The sequence below is a fragment of the Notolepis coatsorum genome, assembly GCF_963971535.1.
Source record: "Notolepis coatsorum genome assembly, chromosome: 12".
Classification (NCBI taxonomy): Eukaryota; Metazoa; Chordata; class Actinopteri; order Aulopiformes; family Paralepididae; genus Notolepis; species Notolepis coatsorum.
In genome coordinates this window covers 106686029-106712654 of record NC_140176.1, presented here as the reverse complement: position 1 = coordinate 106712654, position 26626 = coordinate 106686029, and the positions used below count along the sequence as shown (strand labels likewise).

The 26626-nt window shown below is 43.8% G+C and overlaps 2 protein-coding genes across 4 annotated transcripts; one reads left to right on the top strand and one right to left on the bottom strand.

Annotated features, from left to right (window-relative positions):
• Positions 1 to 4674: 4674 nt before the first annotated feature.
• Positions 4675 to 13608, bottom strand: gng10 (guanine nucleotide binding protein (G protein), gamma 10). Its single transcript, XM_084325744.1, has 3 exons — positions 13395 to 13608; positions 8652 to 8811; positions 4675 to 4886 (listed from the first exon to the last, which is right to left on the bottom strand). The coding sequence occupies exons 1-2, from the start codon at positions 13473 to 13475 to the stop codon at positions 8686 to 8688; spliced, it is 207 nt and encodes a 68-aa protein (XP_084181870.1). The 5' UTR covers positions 13476 to 13608; the 3' UTR covers positions 4675 to 4886; positions 8652 to 8685.
• A 2192-nt stretch (positions 13609 to 15800) lies between these two features.
• On the top strand, positions 15801 to 26150 carry nxnl2 (nucleoredoxin like 2). Of its 3 annotated transcripts, none has more exons than XM_084325692.1 (4): positions 15801 to 15838; positions 16059 to 16145; positions 17131 to 17351; positions 23881 to 26150. In XM_084325692.1, exons 2-4 carry the CDS (start codon positions 16065 to 16067, stop codon positions 24047 to 24049), a joined length of 471 nt encoding a protein of 156 aa, XP_084181818.1. In that variant the 5' UTR covers positions 15801 to 15838; positions 16059 to 16064; the 3' UTR covers positions 24050 to 26150. The 3 variants fall into 3 exon arrangements, with proteins under 3 accessions (XP_084181818.1, XP_084181816.1, XP_084181817.1); XM_084325690.1 differs by having other exon boundaries at positions 15816 to 15891; XM_084325691.1 differs by lacking the exon at positions 15801 to 15838 and adding an exon at positions 15840 to 15891 and having other exon boundaries at positions 16007 to 16145.
• The last annotated feature ends 476 nt before the right edge of the window (positions 26151 to 26626 follow it).

Below are 26626 nucleotides of genomic sequence, written 5' to 3'. Positions count from 1 at the left end.
CGGAATGTTTCTTATTTACAGTATATATCTGTTCTTTACATGTATGGCCAAGCCAGGCCCTTTACTCTTGAGACCAGCCCATCCCCCATCTCCACAACCTATTGTAGCTTGTGAATTGGATTGTGTTTGGACCGCAGGGAATCTGGTCCCTGGTTCCTTACTTGGATCGTCTGCAGTGAACAGTAACAGTGTGTGTCTACTGCCTACTGCTATTCTTTTTTATGGCTCTTCTAGCGTTGACTTTGGCTCCGCTACCCACCAGTCTGGTCTGGAACACCCCCAGAAGAGTCTATCCACCCTTTCCGTGTCTTGGGTTTATTTTAAGAAATGTACTCCCTCTCCTCCTGCCTCCTCAGTCTCTGAAACAGCCACGCCTCCACCTCGTGGACAGATGAGTAGGACTGCTGTCAATGTCCTCAACATAAAGGACTCTGGGCTGAAGTGGTGATCTGCAAGTTCCTCTATTTAGTGTTAGGGCGACATCTAGTGGCGATAAGTGATCATTACGTTCATAATTTTTTTGCACTGCACTGACTTCTTTTTCATCCTGAAAAGTCATACTGACTTAGTCTTCTATTAATCCCAAACAAACTGTTGTTGTTGTTGTTGCTTCCTGTGGTGCGAGATGATTGCCCCAGGAATGTCCTGCCAGACACCAGTGTTTAGAGCAGACATGTGGGAACTGGGTGAAGGTAGAATCACTACTGTGTTCCATCAGCTGACGATAGAGAGCGGGAAAATACAAATTTATTTATATTAGAACGTTGGAGATGATTGCTTTAAGTGCCATTGTTAAAATACAGAGACGCCTGTGTTGCGACACTCAGACTCCAGTGTCTGGGCTGACACCGTTCAAATACAGGGAGGTAGAGAAGTCGTCTGGTTCCAGGTTCGATTCCTGCTCCTCCCGGGCAGCATGTCGAAGTGTCCTTGAGCAAGACACTTAACCCCTAACTAACTGCTCCCGATGAGCAGGTCGGCACCTTGCATGGTCGCCTCCGCCGTCGGTGTGTGAATGTGTGAGTGAACGGGTCAAATGTGAGGAACAAATTGTAAAGCGCTTTGGATAAAAAGCTGCTATATAAATGCACCATTTATCATTCATTTTTATTGGACGGTTGATAGTTGACTCTCTATAAGCACCGACTATAGTCAGTGACAAAAATCATGTCGAGAATTATCATTGAAAATATTGATTGTAAAGTCTGCCGGCAGGGCGAAAAAATTGAAGAAAAAAAGCACAAATGATAAAAAAGAATTATAGCTTTTCAATAACAGATGATATCTCTCGGTGGAAGCAGCACATTGCAGTTTGACAGGAAAAGGGTGAAGACTGCATCCCTGCGTCTCTCTTGAACCTCACAGTCCTTCCCTCCTTATCTCCGCTCCACAGGCACTCTCTGTTCGACCTTTCGCTCTTTCAGTTTTCCATGTTGAGTTCGATAAGGGGTCCATCGCCGCTGCACAAACAGCCGTTCAAACCTTTTTTTTTTATCTCACGCATGAAGTCTCTGGCCTATATTTCTACCCCAAGTGTGCTCGAGCGAGGACATGAGTGGAGGAGACAACACCGTGACTAGTGAGACTCGTCCCGAGGTTGGGCCCTGGTGGTCTGGGGGAGGGGAGGCTGGACTGACTAGCGGAGAGAACCATCTCTATTGGTCGGTAGCGCCACAACTGGGCTGACAGACAGGAGAAGTTGCACCCTGTGCTGAGACGCTGACCTATGGGGTTTTGTTTCTAGTGCGTTTCTCTAAATCTGACACTTTACTAAAACGGAAGTCACACTTATTTCCACTTAGAGCTTCGTCTATTTAGTCTAAACGTATATATTAACCACACCTTCCACCACCACACTACCAAAGGGTTAACCCTTTCACTGTGACAATACAGAAGGTTAACCTTTTCACTGCCACACGACAAAGGGTTAACCCTTTCACTACCACACGTCAGAAGGTTAACCCTGTCACTGCCACACTACAGACGGTTAAGACCGGTTAAGACCGCCTGCAGTGTGGTAGTGAAAGGGTTAACATGCTGTGGTATGGTAGTGAAAGGGTTAACGTTCTGTAGTGTGGTAGTGAAAGGGTTAACCTTCTGTAGTGTGGTAGTGAAAGGGTTAACCTTCTGTAGTGTGGTAGTGAAAGGTTAACCTGCAGTGTGGCAGTGAAAGGGTTAACTGTCTGTAGTGTGGTAGTGAAAGGGTTAACCTTATGTAGTGTGGTAGTGAAAGGGTTAACCGTCTGCAGTGTGGCAGTGAAAGGGTTAACCGCCTGTAGTGTGGTAGTGAAAGGGTTAACCTTCTGTAGTGTGGTGGTGAAAGGTTAACCTTATAGTGTGGTGGTGAAAGGGTTAACCGTCTGCAATGTGGTAGTGAAAGGGTTAACCGTCTGCAGTGTGGCAGTGAAAGGGTTAACCGTCTGTAGTGTGGTAGTGAAAGGGTTAACCTTCTGTAGTGTGGTGGTGAAAGGTTAACCTTATAGTGTGGTAGTGAAAGGGTTAACCGTCTGCAATGTGGTAGTGAAAGGGTTAACCGTCTGTAGTGTGGTAGTGAAAGGGTTAACGTTCTGTAGTGTGGTAGTGAAAGGGTTAACCTTCTGTAGTGTGGTAGTGAAAGGATAACCTTCTGTAGTGTGGTAGTGAAAGGGTTAACCTTCTGTAGTGTGGTGGTGAAAGGTTAACCTTATAGTGTGGTAGTGAAAGGGTTAACCGTCTGCAATGTGGTAGTGAAAGGGTTAACCGTCTGCAGTGTGGCAGTGAAAGGGTTAACCGTCTGTAGTGTGGTAGTGAAAGGGTTAACCTTCTGTAGTGTGGTGGTGAAAGGTTAACCTTATAGTGTGGTAGTGAAAGGGTTAACCGTCTGCAATGTGGTAGTGAAAGGGTTAACCGTCTGTAGTGTGGTAGTGAAAGGGTTAACGTTCTGTAGTGTGGTAGTGAAAGGGTTAACCTTCTGTAGTGTGGTAGTGAAAGGGTTAACCTTCTGTAGTGTGGTAGTGAAAGGTTAACCTTCTGTAGTGTGGTAGTGAAAGGGTTCACCTTCTGTAGTGTGGTAGTGAAAGGTTAACCTTCTGTAGTGTGGTAGTGAAAGGTTAACCTTCTGTAGTGTGGTAGTGAAAGGTTAACCTTCTGTAGTGTGGTAGTGAAAGGCTAACCTTCTGTAGTGTGGTAGTTAAAGGGTTAACCGTATGTAGTGTGGTAGTGAAAGGCTAACCGCCTGTAGTGTGGTAGTGAAAGGTTAACCGTCTGTAGTGTGGTAGTGAAAGGGTTAACCGTATGTAGTGTGGTAGTGAAAGTGTTAACCTTCTGTAGTGTGGTAGTGAAAGTGTTAACCTTCTGTAGTGTGGTAGTGAAAGTGTTAACCTTCTGTAGTGTGGTAGTGAAAGTGTTAACCTTCTGTAGTGTGGTAGTGAAAGTGTTAACCTTCTGTAGTGTGGTAGTGAAAGTGTTAACCTTCTGTAGTGTGGTAGTGAAAGTGTTAACCATCTGTAGTGTGGTAGTGAAAGTGTTAACCTTCTGTAGTGTGGTAGTGAAAGTGTTAACCTTCTGTAGTGTGGTAGTGAAAGGTTAACCTTCTGTAGTGTGGTAGTGAAAGGGTTAACCCTTCTGTAGTGTGGTAGTGAAAGTGTTAACCTTCTGTAGTGTGGTAGTGAAAGTGTTAACCTTCTGTAGTGTGGTAGTGAAAGGTTAACCTTCTGTAGTGTGGTAGTGAAAGGTTAACCTTCTGTAGTGTGGTAGTGAAAGTGTTAACCTTCTGTAGTGTGGTAGTGAAAGGTTAACCTTCTGTAGTGTGGTAGTGAAAGGTTAACCTTCTGTAGTGTGGTAGTGAAAGGTTAACCTTCTGTGGTGTGGTAGTGAAAGGTTAACCTTCTGTAGTGTGGTAGTGAAAGGTTAACCTTCTGTAGTGTGGTAGTGAAAGTGTTAACCTTCTGTAGTGTGGTAGTGAAAGGTTAACCTTCTGTAGTGTGGTAGTGAAAGTGTTAACCATCTGTAGTGTGGTAGTGAAAGTGTTAACCTTCTGTAGTGTGGTAGTGAAAGTGTGCGCTGCCTGAGTGTCTGAGCGCTGCAGTCTGGAACAGGAAGGCGCGGCTTCCTCTGGCAGGCTGGGCTCCTAACTTAGCCTCCACAACAGGAAGCTCCTACACGTTGAGATTCCAAGGGGCGATTTAGAATAACCCTGCCGTTAACATCCTCTCTGTGCAGACGAGGGATGCCCACACTGAGCGCCACTGTTCTCTCTTTAACCCTTTCACTACCACACTACAGAAGGTTAACCCTTTACTATCACACTACAGACGGTTAACCTTCTGTAGTGTGGTAGTGAAAGGGTTAACCGTCTGTAGTGTGATAGTAAAGGGTTAACCTGCTGTCGTGTGGTAGTGATAGGGTTATGTTGTGTCGCAGTGAAAGGGTTAACCGTTTGGTAGTGAAAGGGTTAAAACCATCCATTACTTTCACGTTCGGAACAGAATAAAAGGACGTGTGTGTGTGTGTGTGTGTGTGTGTGTGTGTGTGTGTGTGTGTGTGTGTGTGTGTGTGTGTGTGTGTGTGTGTGTGTGTGCGTGCATGCGTGTGTGTCCTTTTATCGTGCCTTAAAATAGGCACACTCAATATCCAAATAAATATTCATCTTGTATAATAACACACTGTATAGTAATACAGGCCTAAACATCTGGCTGGAACACATTTTGTCTTTATATACTGTATTCTCTTCAATAACTCATATAAAATATGAATTTCCTGGTGAACAAACGGTACAAAATGAATCGCACAGCATAAATAAAATGTCCGTCGACGTCAAAAACAAAGTAACAACAACTACTAAATAAGATCTGTCTCTCCGTGGAGTCGGTCGTCTCTTCAGGTGTCTGTGTCCACTCTGTCCTCTCCTGCAACGACACACACACACACACACACACAGAATTTAGGATAAGAGAAAATATTCCTTTATTGATCTCCATGGGGAAATTCAGGCATCATAGCAGCATGGGGGAGGGGGAGGGGAGGTACAGGTAGTAAAAAAAGCAGTGTAAACAATAATACAAATCAATATAATTAACTCTGGACATGTGCATATGGGCAACAAGGTGTGAGATGAGAATATGTATGCCCTCTCAGTTATATGTGCCCTACAATAAATAGTTACAATATATAATCTAATAATCCAATAATCTAAATCAAATCTAATATATCATCTAAAAAACTAAATGCTAAATATATGCAATATAATCTAATAATCCAATAATCTAAATCGAATCTATATAATCTAAAAAAAGAAACGAAATGCTAAAATGCTAAATGCTACAGTAAATATATGCAATATATAATCTAATTATCCAATAATCTAAATCTAATCTAATATATAATCTAAAAATGCTAAATGCTAAATATATGATCTGATGAAGTATACAGTATTCACATAAGGTGCGGTATGCATAAAATAGTATTGTCCTTTTAGGTTCCTAGTAGTTGGATGTTTGGCAGCAGTCTCTGCCCACTGTTGTGGAGCCTGATGGCCGCTGGTATGAAGGACTGGCCAAGGCGGTTAGTTGAGTGTCGGGGGGGTATGAGTCTGTGACTGAACATGCTTCTCATCTTGACTAGCTCGTCATAGAGGGGGTATTTATTTCACACGGACCCACAGTATTCATTCCCCACGTGAGACAACAGACAACTGTTCGTTTCTATATATATATATATACTCGGTATGGCGCAGAAAGAGTTAATATCAGATTGTTGCATGTCAGTGTGAACTGGTCACGCTCCTAAACTGACCTATACATTAACCCTTTCACTACCACACTACAGATGGTTAACCTTTCACTACCACACTACAGACGGTTAGTGGTAGTGAAAGGGTTAACCTTCTGTAGTGTAGACAAGATGGAGGCACAAATGGTCCAGAATGACACAAGAGGTTTATGGCGAGGACTACGGACGATAACTGACTACAAAGTCAGCGCCCCCTCAATGGGAAGTGCCGATGCCTCTCTCGCGGACCAACTCAACTCCTTTTACGCACGGTTCGGTGCAAACAGTGGCGGCGCTAGCTCACCGGCTAACGACGTCACTGACGCACCGGTCGTCGTGGAGGGGGGGGGGGGGCATCCGCGGGGGGGGCACTCTCTCAGTGACGGAACACAGTGTGAGAAGAGCATTTATGCGGGTGAACACCAGAAAGGCAGCTGGCCCAGATGGGATAACAGGACGTATACTTAAGTCCTGTGCTAACCAGCTAGCCCCTGTGTTCACCACCATATTTAATATATCCCTGGCTGAGTCCGTGGTCCCTGCCTGCTTCAAGGTGTCCACTATAATACCGGTACCAAAGAAATCCTCCCCAACAGGTCTTAATGACTACAGACCGGTGGCACTCACCTCTGTGGCCATGAAATGTTTTGAGAGGCTGGTTAAAGATTACATTTGTGCCTCCCTACTCAGTGATATGGACCCTTTGCAATTTGCATACAGGCCAAACAGGTCCACTGATGATGCGGTCTCCCAAGTACTGCACAGCACCCTCTCTCACCTAGACCGCCAGAAGGGGGGCTATGTGAGACTGTTGTTCATTGACTACAGCTCAGCGTTCAACACCATAGTCCCCACCAGACTGGTGGACAAGCTGATCGAGCTGGGTCTGAGCTCCGCTCTGAGCGCCTGGATACTGGACTTTCTGAGTGAAAGGCCCCAGGCGGTCAGGGTGGGGGGTCAGACCTCCAACACCATCACCCTGAGTATCGGGTCCCCCCAGGGCTGTGTCCTGAGCCCCCTGCTGTATTCACTATACACACATGATTGTGTGGCCAAGTTCAGCTCCAACTCCATAGTGAAGTTTGTGGACGACACAGTGGTGGTCAACGGACAACGACTACCGGGAGGAGGTTGATGCACTGGAACGCTGGTGCCAGGACAACAGCCTGCTCCTGAACATTGGTAAAACCAAGGAGCTGATCGTGGACTTTAGGAGAACACAGCAGGGGACACACACACCACTGTGGATAAACAGGGCTACCGTGGACAGGGTGAGCAGCTTCAAGTACCTGGGGGTCCACATCTCAGAGGACCCGACATGGACAACACACATAGACTCAGTCGTAAAGAAGGCGAAGCAGCGCCTCTACCACCTGAGACAAAGTTCAGAGTATCGGGGAAGATACTCCAGTCCTTCTACTCCGGAGCTGTAGAGAGCATCTTGACTGGAAACATCACTGCCTGGTATGGAAACAGCAAGGCACAAGTCGCATTTCTTTCCTCTCTCCCTAGGCCTTCAAGGTCGTTCCTATTGCCGGCCCTCACTGCCTCCCTGCCTCCATGAAGCCTGTCGCTGCTGTGCTCTGTGCTTCGTGCCGGTTGTCGGACTATACTCAAATCAACTCGAAATGGATCTAATCAGTGGATTGCATATTTTCGTCAAAGGAAGCAGAATAAGGCTAACCCTCTCTGCCTCTTGGGACATTTCAATTCGGGCTACCAACTTAAAGTCATGGACATTTGGATTATCGAAGCTTTTGGGATTGCAATAAGAAGATCTGTTTACCGCGCACAGGACCTACCAAAATGAACTGATTAAGACACTTGGACTAATGATTCAGTCATTTGGACGGAGTTGTTAAAACTCACTCCACTCAAATCAATAGAGTTATAATTCACTCTACTCAAAATCAAACTTAAATTGACGTGGCTGGGAAAATGTTGCCAGTCAGTCAGCCAAAACAAATTTCTGGACGACTCCAAGGTCGAACCTGAGAGCTGCTGGAGTCGAAGGCCCTCTTGGAGATAGGAGATAAGGATGGTACATGGCGTTCCTTTCCCCAGCACCACTACCTCCCCCACCCAGGACTTGGCTCGTGCACTCCCCCCCACCTTGGTAAATGGTAAATGGCTGCTTTTTTATATAGCGCTTTTATCCAAAGCGCTTTACAATTTGTTACTTACATTTTACCCATTCACACACCGACGTCGGAGGCAACCATGCAAGGTGCCAACCTGCTCATCGGGAGCAATTAGGGGTTAAGTGTCTTGCTCAAGGACACATCGACACGCTGCCCAGGAGGAGCGGGAATCGAACCGGGAACCTCCGGATTGCCAGACGACTGCTCTACCTCCTGAGCCACTGTCGCACCTTCCCACCCCCCCCCCCCCCCCCTCCAGTCCCACCCCCCCACCCCCTTCCTCTGCATTGGCGCTGCACTGTCGGCTGCCTTGTGTGAGGGATCACTCCCCCCCCCCCTACAGCCCTGTAACAACCCCAACCCACTCCCCCCTCCTTCCGTACATGGCGCTGCCTAGGACGGCTGCCAGTCTGTTTGCGGTGGTGAATACGCATATGTTTGTCTCAAGGCTCTGTACCATTATTACAACTGTACATTGGATTATCGACTAAACCTTAGTTGGTCCCAAGAAGAGGGTCTCGTGTATTATTGGGTTTAATAGGACATTTACTGTACATTGGAGGAGGTTGGGTTAGGACATTTACAGGGGCCCGTTTCAAATTGCAGTCTCTCGTAGGTGCTCTTTGAGAGTGGTTTTGAAAGTGGGTAGTGATTCACATTCCTTTACAGCTGTGGGTAATTTACATACTTGAGTAAAGTACAAATCCCCCAAAACAATTACTCAAGTACTTTACACCCCTGAAGAGGGCTATGTGAACAGACCTCGGGGCTGCTGTCGTCGGGCAGACATCGGGCCTCACAGCACGGCACAGGAGCGCGGGTCCCTGAAGGGGTTACTGCCCGTTGGCACGCCGACCAGCAGGGCGTCTCTGCCGGCGTTCTGCACGCAGTACTGCTGGAGCTCCGCGGCAGCCTGGGACACCTGGGGAGAGAGACGTGGTGTTGGTGTTTAACTCATTCACGGCCAACCACGACTATAGTCGGGTTATCTCGCCAACCGTTGAGCGCCAAAACCTGAGTATAGTCGGGTTTTCAATCGTTTTCATCATTTTTTCGATTTTTTTATTCTATACAGTCTCACGGACCTCCGTGTTACCATTGGAACTCATTCTGAGACCTCGAGAGTGCAATACCGGCCGAATCCTGCTAGGTGGCAGTATCGCCTACCCTTGAGCGTAGAAATAATGCGTGGAGAGCGGAGAGCGAGCCTCGAGCCTCGCACACACGCACTTTGAAATGGGTATCACAGTAGTACGCCCTACTGTAGAACATGACATATTAGCATGACATCTGATTTATTAATGCCAATACTAGGGACAAACGAAGTTTAAAAGAGCACTGAAATCACACCTCCTAGCTCACCAATGTTTTCCATATGGGCTCCTATACACACTGTGGTCTGATGGCTTTCTTTTCATAGAGCTTGTATTATTTTAGTTGTATTTTGTTATAATAAGGTGTCATTATTTGTAGTTTCTTTACTTTTATTTTCACTAAACATGAAGCCCTATGTCATAAGTGCCTACTTCAGTGTCTATCTGTAGACCCGCTTGTATGTATTATGAATGTTTTTTTTATATGATCATGTAATCTGAGTATAATTTTGCCTCTTGGAGAATGCAACATACAAGCCCATAGAGGGTTTTTAGGCAATTCTCCTTCACATTTCTTTGTGGATTATATTGTATTATGTAATTGTTTTTACATGTTGTAATGGGAAATATATATATTCCACGACAATGTGTAAATAAACAAAAGAAAATAAAGAAAGTTGTACTGGTAATTTAAAACCTAAGAGAGGTACTGTGTTGTCATACTGGTAGTTGAAACTGCAGCACATTACATGAGCATGTATGCAAATGTACCTGAAGTATACAAACTGTATTCTACAAAGATTTAGATTTATTTTCTTTGTTTGCCGTTATCAGTTAAATCGTCAATAGATTAGAGGGATTTCTTCCACTGCTATCGCTGATCAGACATGATCACTGCTATCTCTGATCAGACATGATCACTGCTATCCAGGGGTGTAAAAAGTACCCAGAAATTATACTTAAGTGAAAGTATGGGTACGGTCTCAAAATCTGACTCAAGTAAAAGTCAAAGTATCTGGCTAAAAACACACTTGAGTAAAAGTAAAAAAGTCCTACTTTTAAATGTACTTAAGTACTAAAAAGTAAAAGTAATTTTTTTTTTAAAGGGCCAAGTTTTCATTTTAACTATATATTGCACCAGGTGAGTTAGTTGAAGAGGTGAACCAATTAGTGAAATCATCAGCTGGTGTTTAGGCAAGGCTGGAATGAAACCACTCTGCCCATAATGGAATGTGTTCTGCGATAGACAATGCTGAAATGAAAGAACAGAGGACAGTTTTTTTCATAAAAATTATTTAATGCACTCCATTGAAGGCAAACTAACATGGACAGCATTCACATCACAGCATGAATAATATCACAATATTAAAAACAGAATGGTGTATCCTGAATAATATCACAATATTAACCACAGCATACTGGATTATCCTGAATAATATCACAATATTAAAGGCAGAATACTGGAGTACCCTGAATAATATCACATTATTAAAGACAGAATACTGGAGTACCCTGAATATTAATATCACAATATTAACCACAGCATAATGCGGATCTGACTGTCTATTCTTCTGATAGCAGGTGTTTAATCAAAGATCCCCGCTTTCTAGTGTTGCACAAGGACCAATCAGCATGGGTATGGGCGAGTTAGTTTTCCATTGATGGGGATTTGATTGGCTGTTTACCTGCGGTCGCAGGATTAATAACGTTAGTTTGGCCAGATAAACAATTAAAATATACTAATTAAAATGGTTGGACCTGTGAGATTTGTACTTTATACTTTGTAGGTCTGCATTTTAAATGTAAGGAGTAAAAAGTGTGTTTTTTTCTCTGAAATGTAATAGAGTAAAAGTACAAAGTATACAAACCTAATAATACTCGAGTAAAGTACAAATCCCCCAAACCAGTACTTAAGTATTGTAACGAAGTACAATTACTCAAGTACTTTACACCCCTGCTGCTATCTCTAATCAGACATGATTACAGCTATCTCTAATCAGACATGATCACTGCTATCTCTAATCAGACATGATCACTGCTATCTCTAATCAGACATGATCACTGCTATCTCTGATCAGACATGATCACAGCTATCTCTAATCAGACATGATCACTGCTATCTCTAATCAGACATGATCACTGCTATCTCTGATCAGACATGATCACTGCTATCTCTGATCAGACATGATCACTGCTATCTCTAATCAGACATGCTCACTGCTATCTCTGATCAGACATGATCACAGCTATCTCTGATCAGACATGATCACTGCTATCTCTGATCAGACATGATCACTGCTATCTCTGATCAGACATGATCACTGCTATCTCTAATCAGACATGATCACTGCTATCTCTAATCAGACATGATCACTGCTATCTCTGATCAGACATGATCACTGCTATCTCTGATCAGACATGATCACTGCTATCTCTAATCAGACATGCTCACTGCTATCTCTGATCAGACATGATCACAGCTATCTCTGATCAGACATGATCACTGCTATCTCTGATCAGACATGATCACTGCTATCTCTGATCAGACATGATCACTGCTATCTCTAATCAGACATGATCACTGCTATCTCTAATCAGACATGATCACTGCTATCTCTAATCAGACATGATCACTGCTATCTCTAATCAGACATGATCACTGCTATCTCTAATCAGACATGATCACTGCTATCTCTAATCAGACATGATCACTGCTATCTCTGATCAGACATGATCACAGCTATCTCTAATCAGACATGATCACTGCTATCTCTAATCAGACATGATCACTGCTATCTCTAATCAGACATGATCACTGCCATCTCTAATCAGACATGATCACTGCTATCTCTGATCAGACATGATCACTGCTATCTCTGATCAGACATGATCACTGCTATCTCTAATCAGACATGCTCACTGCTATCTCTGATCAGACATGATCACAGCTATCTCTGATCAGACATGATCACTGCTATCTCTGATCAGACATGATCACTGCTATCTCTGATCAGACATGATCACTGCTATCTCTAATCAGACATGATCACTGCTATCTCTAATCAGACATGATCACTGCTATCTCTGATCAGACATGATCACTGCTATCTCTGATTAGACATGATCACTGCTATCTCTGATCAGACATGATCACTGCTATCTCTAATCAGACATGCTCACTGCTATCTCTAATCAGACACTGCTATCTCTAATCAGACATGCTCACAGCTATCTCTAATCAGACATGCTCACTGCTATCTCTAATCAGACACTGCTATCTCTAATCAGACATGATCACTGCTATCTCTAATCAGACATGATCACTGCTATCTCTAATCAGACATGCTCACTGCTATCTCTAATCAGACACTGCTATCTCTAATCAGACATGATCACTGCTATCTCTAATCAGACATGATCACAGCTATCTCTAATCAGACATGATCACTGCTATCTCTAATCAGACATGATCACAGCTATCTCTAATCAGACATGATCACTGCTATCTCTAATCAGACATGATCACTGCTATCTCTGATCAGACATGATCACTGCTATCTCTAATCAGACATGATCACTGCTATCTCTAATCAGACACTGCTATCTCTAATCAGACATGATCACTGCTATCTCTAATCAGACACTGCTATCTCTAATCAGACATGATCACAGCTATCTCTAATCAGACATGCTCACAGCTATCTCTAATCAGACATGCTCACTGCTATCTCTAATCAGACACTGCTATCTCTAATCAGACATGATCACTGCTATCTCTGATCAGACATGATCACTGCTATCTCTAATCAGACATGATCACAGCTATCTCTAATCAGACACTGCTATCTCTAATCAGACATGATCACTGCTATCTCTAGTCAGACATGATCACAGCTATCTCTAGTCAGACATGATCACAGCTATCTCTAATCAGACATGATCACAGCTATCTCTAATCAGACATGATCACTGCTATCTCTGATCAGACATGATCACTGCTATCTCTAATCAGACATGATCACTGCTATCTCTAATCAGACATGATCACTGCTATCTCTAATCAGACATGATCACTGCTATCTCTAATCAGACACTGCTATCTCTAATCAGACATGATCACTGCTATCTCTGATCAGACATGATCACTGCTATCTCGAATCAGACACTGCTATCTCTAATCAGACATGCTCACTGCTATCTCTGATCAGACATGGCTCACTGTTTTATCAGTGATTTTTTAACATTTTTGTATACATTTTAAATCCAACACACTTGAATATTTCCCCCCGTGAATCAAATAGCATGATGCAACCTTCTATCAGATCAGAATAAATCAACACAGAGAAACGTCCAGACACTCGTGCTGCCAGGGTGTTAGTCTGGGTCTGTTCCTGTCGTCTCTCCTGCTCACCTTGATGCGTTCCACGCCGGCCTCCAGCTTCAGTTGCTCCACCAGCCTCCGCATGTTGGACAGATTGGAATTAGAGGTCATTATAATTGTTGCTCCTTTTCTTCAGGCAGAGAACAAAGAGTGTTCACAGGAGGTCCGCCCCGGTGCAAAGTTAGTCCTCTCTCTGCGGCGGTCGACTTCACTGCCCCAGTCGGCAAACCCTCACCGTGGCTGGGTTTCCTTCCAAACGGGCCCCCTGTCTCTTCCTAAAGCCTAACCCTATACTTAGTCCACTCCACTGCTGCAGCTACTGTATACGTGTGATTTTTTATTTGATTTGATTTGAAATCTTTATTTCGAACATGTAAATACAAACTATATAAAACAAAAACAAATCATTGATCTCTAGCAAGGAAATAAAAAAATAAAAACAAAAACATAACTCGAAAAGGAGTAGGAAGAAGTATACACTTATTTAATCCTACCCCCTTTTCCACTACTCAAATGAATGTACTAATTTAAAACCTTACAAAACAAATATATATATATGCAAAACAAAAAAAACTATATATGTAAAACATGAAAGAAAGAAAATAAAAATGTAAACACCCGTGAATGTCAAATCCCTTCCTCATCCCTGTACCTCGTGAAAGTTATTTCTTTATAATTCAGTTTGAATTGTCTCATGTTTGGACATTCAGACTGTTCCACAGTTTCACTCCACATATTGAGATGCAGTGTCTTCTCCTGGTAGTGCGTACATTTAGAACTTTTAAATTGAGTTCTCCCCTCAGATTATAACCCCCCCTCTCCATCAAAGAACAGTTCTTGAATGTTTCCTGGAAGTACATTACCTTTTGCTTTATACATTAATTGTGCTGTTTTAAATTCCATATACTGAGATGTTTTACTCTCTTTCACTGCCCGTACTTGTCCATATTGAATGAACAATGAATTAGAGCAGCGATAATCGTATTACTGTATATATAAATAATAGGACCCTGACATTACGAGCATTTGACTGACAATAGCCATGGAACTTGGTCGTCTCAACCAGGGACCCAGGCTTGTTGACATGTAGGCTACTGTACTAGCAGGACCCACCAGACACTGGACTCATGACACATTCTGGTCATAAGGTTTAACTAATAACTCAATTGTTGACTCTTTGTTCTTTTTTACATTTCTATTAGAAGGGTTTGCAATTCTATCTGCAGCAATGGTAAATTATGCAGCATGTGCAAATAACCTCTATATTTCCATTTTTTTTTACATTCCCATAATATTCCCATGGACATTTTCCACCTTTGAATATTCCAGAAATGTTGCAAAGCTTTTTTTCTTTTTGTATTTCATTGTAGCCCTGTAATAATTCAGCTGTGTGGCTGAACTAAGCACATTTTAAAATCACAATTACGCAATTTAAAAAGTGGGGTCTCATAAAACGTTATAGTAGCCGGTAGGACTTTAGTTGGACTAACATTTTATAGATTCCATTTTCAATTTGCTCTAATGTTTTGTTTTTCCTGTACATGTCAAAATACTTCCCAAAGGTCAGTGAATACCACGATCACAACACCAGAGGGAGTTCCACAAATCATGTTAAACCCAGATTCGGCTCAAACAAGGGACTAAACACGTTTCGCAATTATGCCACATCAATGTGGAACGCCCTACCCAAAGCTGTAAAGGAATGTGAATCACTACCCACTTTCAAAAACACTCTCAAAGAACACCTACGGGAGACTGCAATTCGAAACTGGCCCCCTGTAAATGTCCTAACACAACCCCCTCCAATGTACAGTAAATTACCAAGTATGGTTTTGTCAATATTCCAATGTACAGTTTTGCTTGTACAGTTGTACAGTGTCCCCCACCCACCCCTCCTACCCAACACCCCCACCCCACCCACCCACCCCTCCTACCCAACCCCCCCACCCCACCCACCCACCCAACCACCTCCAATGTACAGTTTCTACGTCAAATGTATATACTCTCTTTTCTGCACTATTTTCGTATCACAAACAGTACTGTATTTGCAAATCTGGTATAAATGTATAGATGTAACAGTACTGTCTATCTGTATGTCATGTGTGTCATATGTTATGATGAATTGAAAATGGGGGACCCTGATGTAAACAAGACGAAAGTCTTTCTCTGGTCTGCATCCCCTTAACAATTGTATCTTTTGAGCCGTACTGTACTGTACCCATTCTGCAATCTGTTAATAAAGTTTTCAATCAATCAATCAATCAATCAATCAATCAATCAATCAATCAATCAATCAATCAATCAATCAATCAATCAATCCTGCTGTGACAACTTTGCCTTTGCTCCAATCAGCGTCATCTGTGGGCAGGGTTTGCCAAGAAAGAAACCCCACGTGGCTGCAGAATGACGTCATCGTCTCACGGTTGAACCTCATTGGTTGTTTCTGGAGGAGGATTACACGGTCCGGCAGAAAGGTAAACAGATCAGAGAGTGCTCTTAAAACCTTAAGCCAGCTCCGCGACATAAGGTAACCCAACACAACGAACCAAGACCATTCGTGTATAACTTGTATACTATATTATATTATATAACTTGAATGCAATGTAAACAACAACGCAACAAACAGCTTGTCAAACTTCCAGGTCTCGTCAAACAGGAGTGTGCGGGTTGTTCACTTCTCTTCTCGTCCACCAGGCGGCCATGGTGGAGGTGTTCGCCGGGCGGACGCTGCTGAATAAAGACGGGGACCTCGTCGACCCGGAGGACGCGCTGAGGAACAAGGTACACTGGGGGACCCTGATGTAAACAAGACGAAGGTCTTTCTCTGGTCTGCATCCCCTTAACAATTGTGTGTATTGAGCCGTACTGTATTGTTGTACCCATTCTGCAATCTGTTAATAAAGTTTTCATTCATTCATTAATCATTCTAGAGGAGATATGTATATTTCTGTTAGGATCTCTGGGTAACAGTACTGTATATTTGCATATCGTATATGTTTGATTGATTGAATGAGAACTTTATTTAACAGATTGCAGAATGGGTACAGTACGGCTCAATACACACAATTGTCAAGGGGATGCAGACCAGAGAAAGACTTTCGTCTTGTTTACATCAGGGTCCCCCATTTTAAATTCATCATAACATATATGACATACATGACATACAGATAGACAGTACTGCTACATCTATACATGTATGAGTGACATACCAGATTTGCAAATACAGTACTGTTTGTGATACAAAAAGTGTCCAGAAAAGAGTGTATATACATTTGACGTAGTGTACATTGGAGGAGGTCGGGTAGGTGGGGTGGGGTTGGGGGGGTAGGGGGTTGGGTAGGGGGGGGACACTGTACATTGGAATACTGACAAAGCCATACTTGGTCATTTACTGTACAACTGGGTTAGGACATTTGTAGGGGCCAGTTTCGAATTGCAGTCTCCCGTAGGTGTTCTTTGAGAGTGTTTTTGAAAGTGGGTAGATAAAGTTTGTTAAAAAATCTGTTAAATAAAGTTTTCATTCATTCATTCTAGAGGAGATATGTATATATTTTCTGTCAGGATCTCTGGGTAACAGTACTGTATATTTGCATATCGTATATGTCACAAATGTAACAGTACTATATACCTGTATGTCCCTATGTCACAGTCATAAATGTCATGATGTTATGTATGTTGTGTATGTCATAAATGTTATGATGAACTGAAAATGGGGGACCCTGATGTAAACAAGACGAACGTCTTTCTCTGGTCTGCATTTATTCAGGTGGTCGGTATCTATTTCTCCGCCGGCTGGTGTCCGCCCTGTCGCGACTTCACGCCCATCCTGTGCGACTTCTACACGGAGCTGGTCGACGAGGGGGAGCCCCCGGCCCAGTTTGAGATCGTTTTTGTGTCGTCCGATAAATCGACCGACGACATGGTGGAGTATTATCACGACATGCACGGAGACTGGCTGGCGCTGCCCTGGACGGATGGTTACAAGCAGTGAGTACAGCTGCAGGCTGCAGCATCGCGTCCCTGGCTGCACGTCCCCACATGTCCCGTAATAACCGTCGGTAGTGTGATAGCAAAGGGTTAACCTTCTGTAGTGTGGCAGTGAAAGGGTTATAACCTGCTGTTGTGTGGCAGTGAAAGGGTTAACCGGCGGCTGTCGTGTGGCAGTGAAAGGGTTAACCTTCTGTGTATTGTCACAGTGAAAGGGTTAACCATTTGGTGGTGCGGCAGTGAAAGGGTTAACATTAAGCCTATTGCCACCGTAGAAGACGCTCCAGCATTGCATTGTCTATTTGATGTCAAAGTCAAGTTTATTGTACATTTTCTATTGCGCAAGACATACAGAAAGTCTTAATTACGTTTCCCTAATTTCCACGGCGTATATACAAATATATAGACATAGACAATATAAACAACAAAAGTAGAAATGTAAGACGCAATATACAAACACGCAATATACAGGACTGCAAGATATGATGATGATGGTGGTGATGAAGACTTTATTCCAGACTCAAGGTCCATATTACACATATAAAAACAATACAAAAACAAGGACAACAACATCGATTAAAATACATAAAGGCATCGATTCCAATGTTTCCACAAACCAGAGGAGTACCTTGTATCACTTTGTTTTACATTTATTTAACCTTTATTTACCCAGGGCACGGATGCTCTTTTTCAGGAACGCCCTGCTTCACATTCACACAGTTCCATTCACACCTGGGAGCTGCCCAGTACAACCACAGTCTGACACTGTTGACCACTAGGAGCTGCCCAGTACAACCACAGTCTGACACCGTTGATCACTAGGAGCTGCCCAGTACAACCACAGTCTGACACTGTTGACCACTAGGAGCTGCCCAGTACAACCACAGTCTGACACTGTTGACCACTAGGAGCTGCCCAGTACAACCACAGTTTGACACTATTGACCACTAGGAGCTGACCAGTACAACCACAGTCTGACACTGTTGACTACTAGGAGCTGCCCAGTACAACCACAGTCTGACACTGTTGACCACTAGGAGCTGCCCAGTACAACCACAGTCTGACACTGTTGACCACTAGGAGCTGCCCAGTACAACCACAGTCTGACACTGTTGACCACTAGGAGCTGCCCAGTACAACCACAGTCTGACACTGTTGACCACTAGGAGCTGCCCAGTACAACCACAGTCTGACACTGTTGACCACTAGGAGCTGCCCAGTACAACCACAGTCTGACACTGTTGGCCACTGAGCAACTCCACTGGAGCAGTTGGGGGTTAAGTGCCTTGCTCAAGGAGTCAAGGGCACTTCAGCGGTTGGTATGGGGGACATTATCAGCACCTATTATCCTGTTTTTTGACTTTTTTTTTTTTTTTTTTTTGGTCTTTTTCCCCCTCCATTTTCCTCCGATTTTTCTCCCATCCCAATGTTAGTCGTATGCCAATTCCCAGTCCCTTCCTGGTCGCTGCGCACTTACCCCCCACAGTCAGATCATCTGGGAGAGTGGAGGCTACCACGTGCTTCCTCCGACACACGTCCAGCCAATCACCGCTTCTTTTCACCTGGCAGCGCGGATTCTTATCGAGAGGGCATAGCGTGTGGGAGGATCACACTATCCCCCTCGAGTCCTATCCGCGCTTAGCAGGCGCCCCGACCGAACTGTAGGAGTCGCTGTTTACAACGACCCGGACCCACCCCGCCAGCTTCTCCCACCCTCTAATACAGCCAATTGTATTAGTGCAGACGGCCAGCCAAGCTGGTGACAACCCCGGAGCTGTGAGCTGGATTCGAACAGGCGAATCCAGCTCACAGCTCCGGGGTTGGTGACGAACGCAATCTCCGCTCGGCCACCTAACCGCCTCTGTTTTTTGACTCTTAATAGTCGACACATACATTTAAACATCAAGTTCCTCAGCAGAGCACAGGAGGTGGGGACATTAAGTAGTCACAAACATATAGCCTGGACTAGTCCATCTTGGGAGCTTAAGGATGATCCTAAATGCATCATTATATGCTACTTGCAGTTTTAATTTGTGCTGTGCTATAATTACACCAGAGGCAGTATAAAGCAGAGTATACAATAGGCTCTGAACAGGCTTATGTTCACATTGTCTGTACACATATAAAATGTTCGTGGCATCATATTGGCCTGTGTGTACAGTCTGCAGCACTGGCGCTGCACATCAACATCATCACACATATGTCATCATCATCAGTGATATTGTGACCCAAATATCGCACACTCTTCACCACATCTAGAGCGCAGTCAGACAGCAAGAAGGAGGGACACTTTTGCCTCTGGTCCTCCTTAGTTTTCACTATCATAACAACACATAACAACAGGGTTGAATTTGATATCATATCGTGTTGTGTACCATACACAGCAATAAGCAATTGCTGTAAACCAGCACTATAGGGGGACAGTATGACTAAATCATCAGCATAGATCAGGTGATTGATAAGGCTCTCCCCCACCATGCATCCAGTCTTACATTCTTTAAGTTTTGTGGAGAGATCATCCATATATAGCCTACATTGAACAGGAAGGGAGACAGAATCCCACTTACTCCGTTACCCACATTAAAATGAGCTCACATAGAGTTACCCCATTTAACTTGGATGCTAAAATCCTAACTATAAACTTAGGAACCCCTCTTCTGGACAGTTTATGGAACAGTTTGCTATGATTTACTCTATCGAATGCCTTAATAATAATAATAACTTTATTTGTATAGCACTTTTCATACAGAGGTTGCAGTTCAAAGTGCTTCACAACAGTAAAAAATGCAGGCATAAGCGAGCATAAAAAAGATAAAATCACAGTGTTTCACATTAGGATCTAGCATCCCAATAGGCTCTCTGTTTACAGTTTTCAGTAATACAAATAATAAAAATAGTTTAAAATGATTCAGTTTAAAAATAGTCTAAAAATTATAAAATAGAACGGACATACAACAGGGTATTTAACATACAACAGCAGTGCATCAGTAAGAAGTAAAAAGTGTGATAAAATAGTTCTCTTAAAATTACAGTGCATACAGTAGGAGGTAAGTGAGATAAAATTAGCATAGAACCGACACATGAATTTGATAGGCAGTGGATAAAAGTAGGCAGGGTAAGAATAGTGCAGGTAAGTACAATTTGTGTCAGGATATCCCTGATGTTTCATTGAAATGCCTGAGCAAAGAAATATGTTTTAAGCTGTCTTTTGAAGATGTCTAGCGAGTTGGCTTCCCTGATGTTTTGGGGTAGTTTGTTCCACAGTTTTGGGGCATAGTTGATAAAGGCTGCATTACCGATCCTCTTTTGACTGTTTCTGGGAGCCTCTAGTAGTCCAGCAGCTGATGATCGCAGTGTTCTTGCTGGCGTGTAATTTATTAGAGTGTTGGCGATATAGCTAGGTCCCTGTCCATTTAGAGCTTTGTATGTAAGGAGAAGGACCTTAAAGTAAATTCTAAATGTCACAGGAAGCCAGTGCAAAGCAGCTAAGACTGGACTAATGTGCTCTCTCCTTTTAGTTCTAGTTAGCAGTCGAGCTGCAGAGTTTTGGATTAGCTGAAGCCTCTCTGTGGTTTTCTTATGGAGACCTGTGAAAAGTGCATTACAGTAGTCTAACCGGCTAGATATGAATGCATGAATTAGCTTCTCAGCATCGTTCTGATTAATAAATGGTCGTACTTTTGCTATATTTCTGAGATGGAAGAACGATGTTTTCGTCACTTTGCTAATATGAGAATTGAAGTTCAGTTCTGAATCTATGATAACCCCGAGACTAGTGACCTCAGATTTGATCCAAGTGGTTAGTCCTCCCAGGTTCTTTATTAACGTTTATTTTTTAGTTTTGGGGCCGATAATTAGAATTTCAGTTTTGTTCTCGTTTAGTTTCAGGAAGTTCTTACTCATCCATTTATTTATTGCCAGTAAGCAGTCTGTAATGGAGCTAATCGCTGTATCATTTGGTTCAGCAGATATGTACAGTTGTGTATCATCTGCATAGCTATGGAAATCTACATTATATTCTCTGATATCACACAGCGGTAACATGTAAAGGGAGAAGAGTAAAGGACCTAAGCAACTCCCTTGTGCAACTCCATAGTTGTTGTCGTATATATCTGTGATCTCCTAGTTTAACATAGAATTTCCTCCCTCTGATGTATGTTTTAAACCAGCCTAGCACATGTTCTGAGAAACCGACATGGTTTTCAAGACGATCGATTAGAATATCGTGATCGATTGTATCAAATGCTGCACTGAGATCTAGCAGGATAAGGATGGAGATCTTATTCTCGTCAGAGTTTAGCCTGAGGTCACTGATTATTTTGGTGAGGGCAGTTTCAGTGCTATGATATTTTCTGAATCCCGACTGAAATTCTTCTAAGATGTTGTTTTCTTCAAGAAAGGAGTTTATTTGAACTGAAACTATCTTTTCAAGTACTTTACTAATGAATGGTAGGTTGGATATTGGACTATAATTTGCCATTACATTACTATCCAAGTTAGGTTTTTTAAGTAATGGCTTTACAACTGCTGTTTTAAAGGCATCTGGGAAAATACCAGTTCTAAGGGAAGTGTTTATGATATCTAGCACAGGGCTTGAAACACTATTAAATACCTGTTTGAAGAAGGCTGTAGGTATAGGGTCAATGTCTGAGATGGAGGAGTTACATTCTGAGACAGTTTTGCAGAGTACATCTAATGTGATGCATGTGAATCTTCTCATGGTTACATTGCACGGTTTGCTGCAATCAGCTTTATTTCCATGAGTCCTTAGAGGCATCCATAAAGCATAAGAATATTGTAGAGTTCTGTCTTCTATACTTGGCTACTATTTCTGTCCCTTGTTTTCGCTTAAAGCCAAACTGATTATCACTGGTGAGAATGTATATTTCTGTTCTATTCAATAAGATTATCTCCAGCACCTTTAGAGAGTATGCTGGCTAATGCAATCGGTCTATAGTTGTCTTTGCTGTTAATTGTACCTGTCTTGTCTTTGATAACGGGCACAAGTTGCTCTCATGGAGTCAGGTAAAATACCATGTTTTTAAAAAGCCAGAGAAGCACAGAGCAAGAAGAGGGATGACCTTACGGCTGGCATGTTTTAAATGTTCAGCAGTAATATGATCAGCACCACAGGCCTTGTCCCCCCCCCCCCCCCCCCCCTCGGACCGGCAGGAAAAATCTGGGCTGGGGAAGTGAATGAATAACTCTCCCATTACCCTTAACACCAACCGCTGAAGTGCCCTTGAGCAAGGCACTAAACCCCCAACTGCTCCAGTGGAGTTGCTCAGTGGCCAACGGTGTCAGACTGTGGTTGTACTGGGCAGCTCCCAGGTGTGAATGGAACTGTGTGAATGTGAGGCAGGGCGTAGCTGAAAAAGAGCATCCATGCTCAGAGAACCTACCCTGGGTAAATAAAGGTTAAACAAATATATATATATATACAATAAGTGCATGATGCAATAATATGCATGATGGTAAACTATCCCAGTGAGTTCTGCTTTGGGTTATATGGACCTTCAAATGTGACAAATGCCTATTTACACTTGGCTGTAGCCTACACACAAGCTTACACGTCAGGGTACACCGCTAAACCACGTTACGTAAGAGGCCTTAGGAGAGTCATCCTCTCTGGGATTAGGTTTAAATACAGGCCACAGTGGCCGCCACACAACATCTGATGTCTTACACACCTACCTGTCCAAGATGTAATACCTATTCTCTTTCTTGGGACAAATAATAATAATAATAATACATTTAATTTGTAGTGCACTTTACATTTGGAACCAAATCTGTAAAACATAGGCTACTTTTTCTCCTCCTTTTTATTTTATTAATTCTTTTAGATTTTTCTCCCCATCCCAATTTACCTCTCGTGCCAATTCTCCCTCCCCTGTCCTGATCGTTGCTCGCATATGCCCCCCACTGGCCGGTTGTAGGGAGGATAGAAGCCTTGCATCACATGTCCCCTCCGATACATGTGGAGGCAACCTGTCACATCTTTTCACCTGCCAGCGCGGACTCTCATTGGCGAGGTGTAACGTGTGGGAGGCTCACACTGCCTCCGCCATTTTCCTGACTTTTCTGTGCAGGCGCCCCAACCGACCTGTAGGAGTCGCTGTTTACAACGTCCAGACTACCACCCTTCGACTTCCCACTCGCTGACTCTGCCAATTGAGTTAGTATGACGGCTGGCCCAAGCCGGAGCCAACGCCGACAGCCGGAGTCGAACCCGGTGTCTCTTGCGTTGGTGACGAGCGCAATGTCCGCTGCACCTCCCAGCCGCCCGGTAAAACATAGGCTTTAAAAACATAGGCAATTTATAAAAACAAGGCATTAAAAAAAAAAAAAAAATTTAAAGGATAAAACACACAAAGGTATAAAAGGTTAAAACTAAGAAAAGGTGAAGAGGTAATCTTGTGATCTCTTCTCTCTCCCTCTCTCTCTCCCTCTCTGTATCTCTCCCTCTCCCTCCCTCCCTCCCTCCCTCCCTCCCTCCCTCCCTCCCTCTCCCTCTCCCTCTCCCTCACAGTGAACTGAAGCAGCGCTACACCATCACAGCGGTGCCCAGGCTGGTGATCGTGAAGGAGAACGGCGACGTCATCACAGACAAGGGCCGGAAGCAGATCCGGGACCAGGGCCTGGCCTGCTTCAGAACCTGGCTGGAGGTGGCCGAGGTCTTCCAGAACTTCAAGGCCTAGAGGGCGACGTCGTGGGGCTGTTCTTAACCCACCGGAGGCTTGAGTTCAGGGCCTGTCATCTCCTTTTCACGCAACTTATGTAAAGTTAAAGGAACTCTCCCGCCATTTTGGGGGAAAATACACATATTTGTCATCTTCCCCAAAAGTTTGATAAGAAGATTGATATCAGTTGCATCTGTGTTTGTCCAGTAGCCCCAGAAAGAGAGAGGACCAGGTGCATGTTAGCCTAGCTTAGCACAAGCACTGGAAGCAGTAGGGAGCAGCTAGCCCAGCTTAGCACAAGGACCAGACGCAGTAGGGAGCAGCTAGCTTAGCACAAGGACCAGACGCAGTAGGGAGCAGCTAGCCTAGCTTAGCACAAGGACCAGACGCAGTAGGGAGCAGCTAGCCTAGCTTAGCACAAGGACCAGACGCAGTAGGGAGCAGCTAGCCTAGCTTAGCACAAGGACCAGACGCAGTAGGGAGCAGCTAGCCTAGCTTAGCACAAGGACCAGACGCAGTAGGGAGCAGCTAGCCTAGCTTAGCACAAGGACCAGACGCAGTAGGGAGCAGCTAGCCTAGCTTAGCACAAGGACCAGACGCAGTAGGGAGCAGCTAGCCTAGCTTAGCAGAAGGACCAGACGCAGTAGGGAGCAGCTAGCCTAGCTTAGCACAAGGACCAGACGCAGTAGGGAGCAGCTAGCCTAGCTTAGCAGAAGGACCAGACGCAGTAGGGAGCAGCTAGCCTAGCTTAGCAGAAGGACCAGACGCAGTAGGGAGCAGCTAGCCTAGCTTAGCAGAAGGACCAGACGCAGTAGGGAGCAGCTAGCCTAGCTTAGCACAAGGACCAGACGCAGTAGGGAGCAGCTAGCCTAGCTTAGCAGAAGGACCAGACGCAGTAGGGAGCAGCTAGCCTAGCTTAGCAGAAGGACCAGACGCAGTAGGGAGCAGCTAGCCTAGCTTAGCAGAAGGACCAGACGCAGTAGGGAGCAGCTAGCCTAGCTTAGCAGAAGGACCAGACGCAGTAGGGAGCAGCTAGCCTAGCTTAGCAGAAGGACCAGACGCAGTAGGGAGCAGCTAGCCTAGCTCCATAAAAAGTGAAGAAATACAACTTCCAACAACTCAAAAAACAGACATGCAGAGATTGAATTGATCTGCTATTTATCAATCTTCTTATCTGACTCTTCTTATCTCCATCTTCTGATGTGTATTTCCCAAAATGTTGGGAGTGTTCCTTTAAACCAAGCTGGGCTAGGTAGACAAAATGCCGATGTTCACATTACAGACTGTCTCTGTAGTAGATCTGCAATAGTTGCTGTAACGCTCGTAGTAAAAGGCTATGCAAGGGGGAGGAGCTCCGGGCCCGGCGGCTGAGGTCCCTCCATGATAACTAATTATCTCAAGAGGTCCTGGCCAGGACGCTCAGCACTGCTTTTCATATGTAAAGAGAAATAGCTTTATATGCTATTGTGCTGGTGAAAACCTACTGTTAAATCTTCCCTGTAGTGCAGCGGTTCTCAACTACGGGTCTCGACCCAAAGTGGGGTCGTGGGTAGGTGGCGGTGGGGTCGGGTCGCGCATTGGCAAGTAAAAAAAAAAAATCAATATATATATTTTTTTATGTTCTGGCAACATATTTTGGCTAAATATGCCTAGTTTTATAAATGTGTTCAACGACGTGTGCTTTTATTTTGATATTCCTCAATTCCACATTGAAATTACGCGATACATTAAGTGTGCGGGGTCGCCCAAAGAAATACCTAAATAAAATGGGGTCGTGGTATAAAAAAGTTTGAGAACCCCTGCTGTAGTGTATTCACTTTCACTTCTTCTCTAACAAGGGCTCAACGTGCACATAAGTGTGTGCATTCTAGACCGATTTTAAGCTGCTTATATATATATTTCTTTTTTACATTTCCTTTTATATATATATGAGTTGTTCAGGTTTTGTTATTATTAAAACAAAACAAAAGACTATCCTGTCATTTCCGATACAGACCTGGGTTTCCCGTTTGTCTTATTATTGTGTTGTCATGCTGACGAAGAGTGTACTGTCTCCTCACAGGCCCAGTCCCTTCTGTCTCATTAAGATCCAGAAAGCCCACGGGATGTGGTGTTTCCAACAGGCTCAGCACGTTGAGGAGGATGCTTATTGCCTGTGTGCATTATCAGCATTATCCCTTTCACTACCACACTACAGAAGGTTAACCTTTCACTACCACACTACAGAAGGTTAACCCTTCACTACCACACTACAGAAGGTTAACCTTTCACTACCACACTACAGAAGGTTAACACTTTCACTACCACACTACAGAAGGTTAACCTTTCACTACCACACTACAGAAGGTTAACCTTTCACTACCACACTACAGAAGGTTAACCTTTCACTACCACACTACAGAAGGTTAACCTTTCACTACCACACTACAGAAGGTTAACCTTTCACTACCACACTACAGAAGGTTAACCCTTCACTACCACACTACAGAAGGTTAACCTTTCACTACCACACTACAGAAGGTTAACACTTTCACTACCACACTACAGAAGGTTAACCTTTCACTACCACACTACAGAAGGTTAACCTTTCACTAC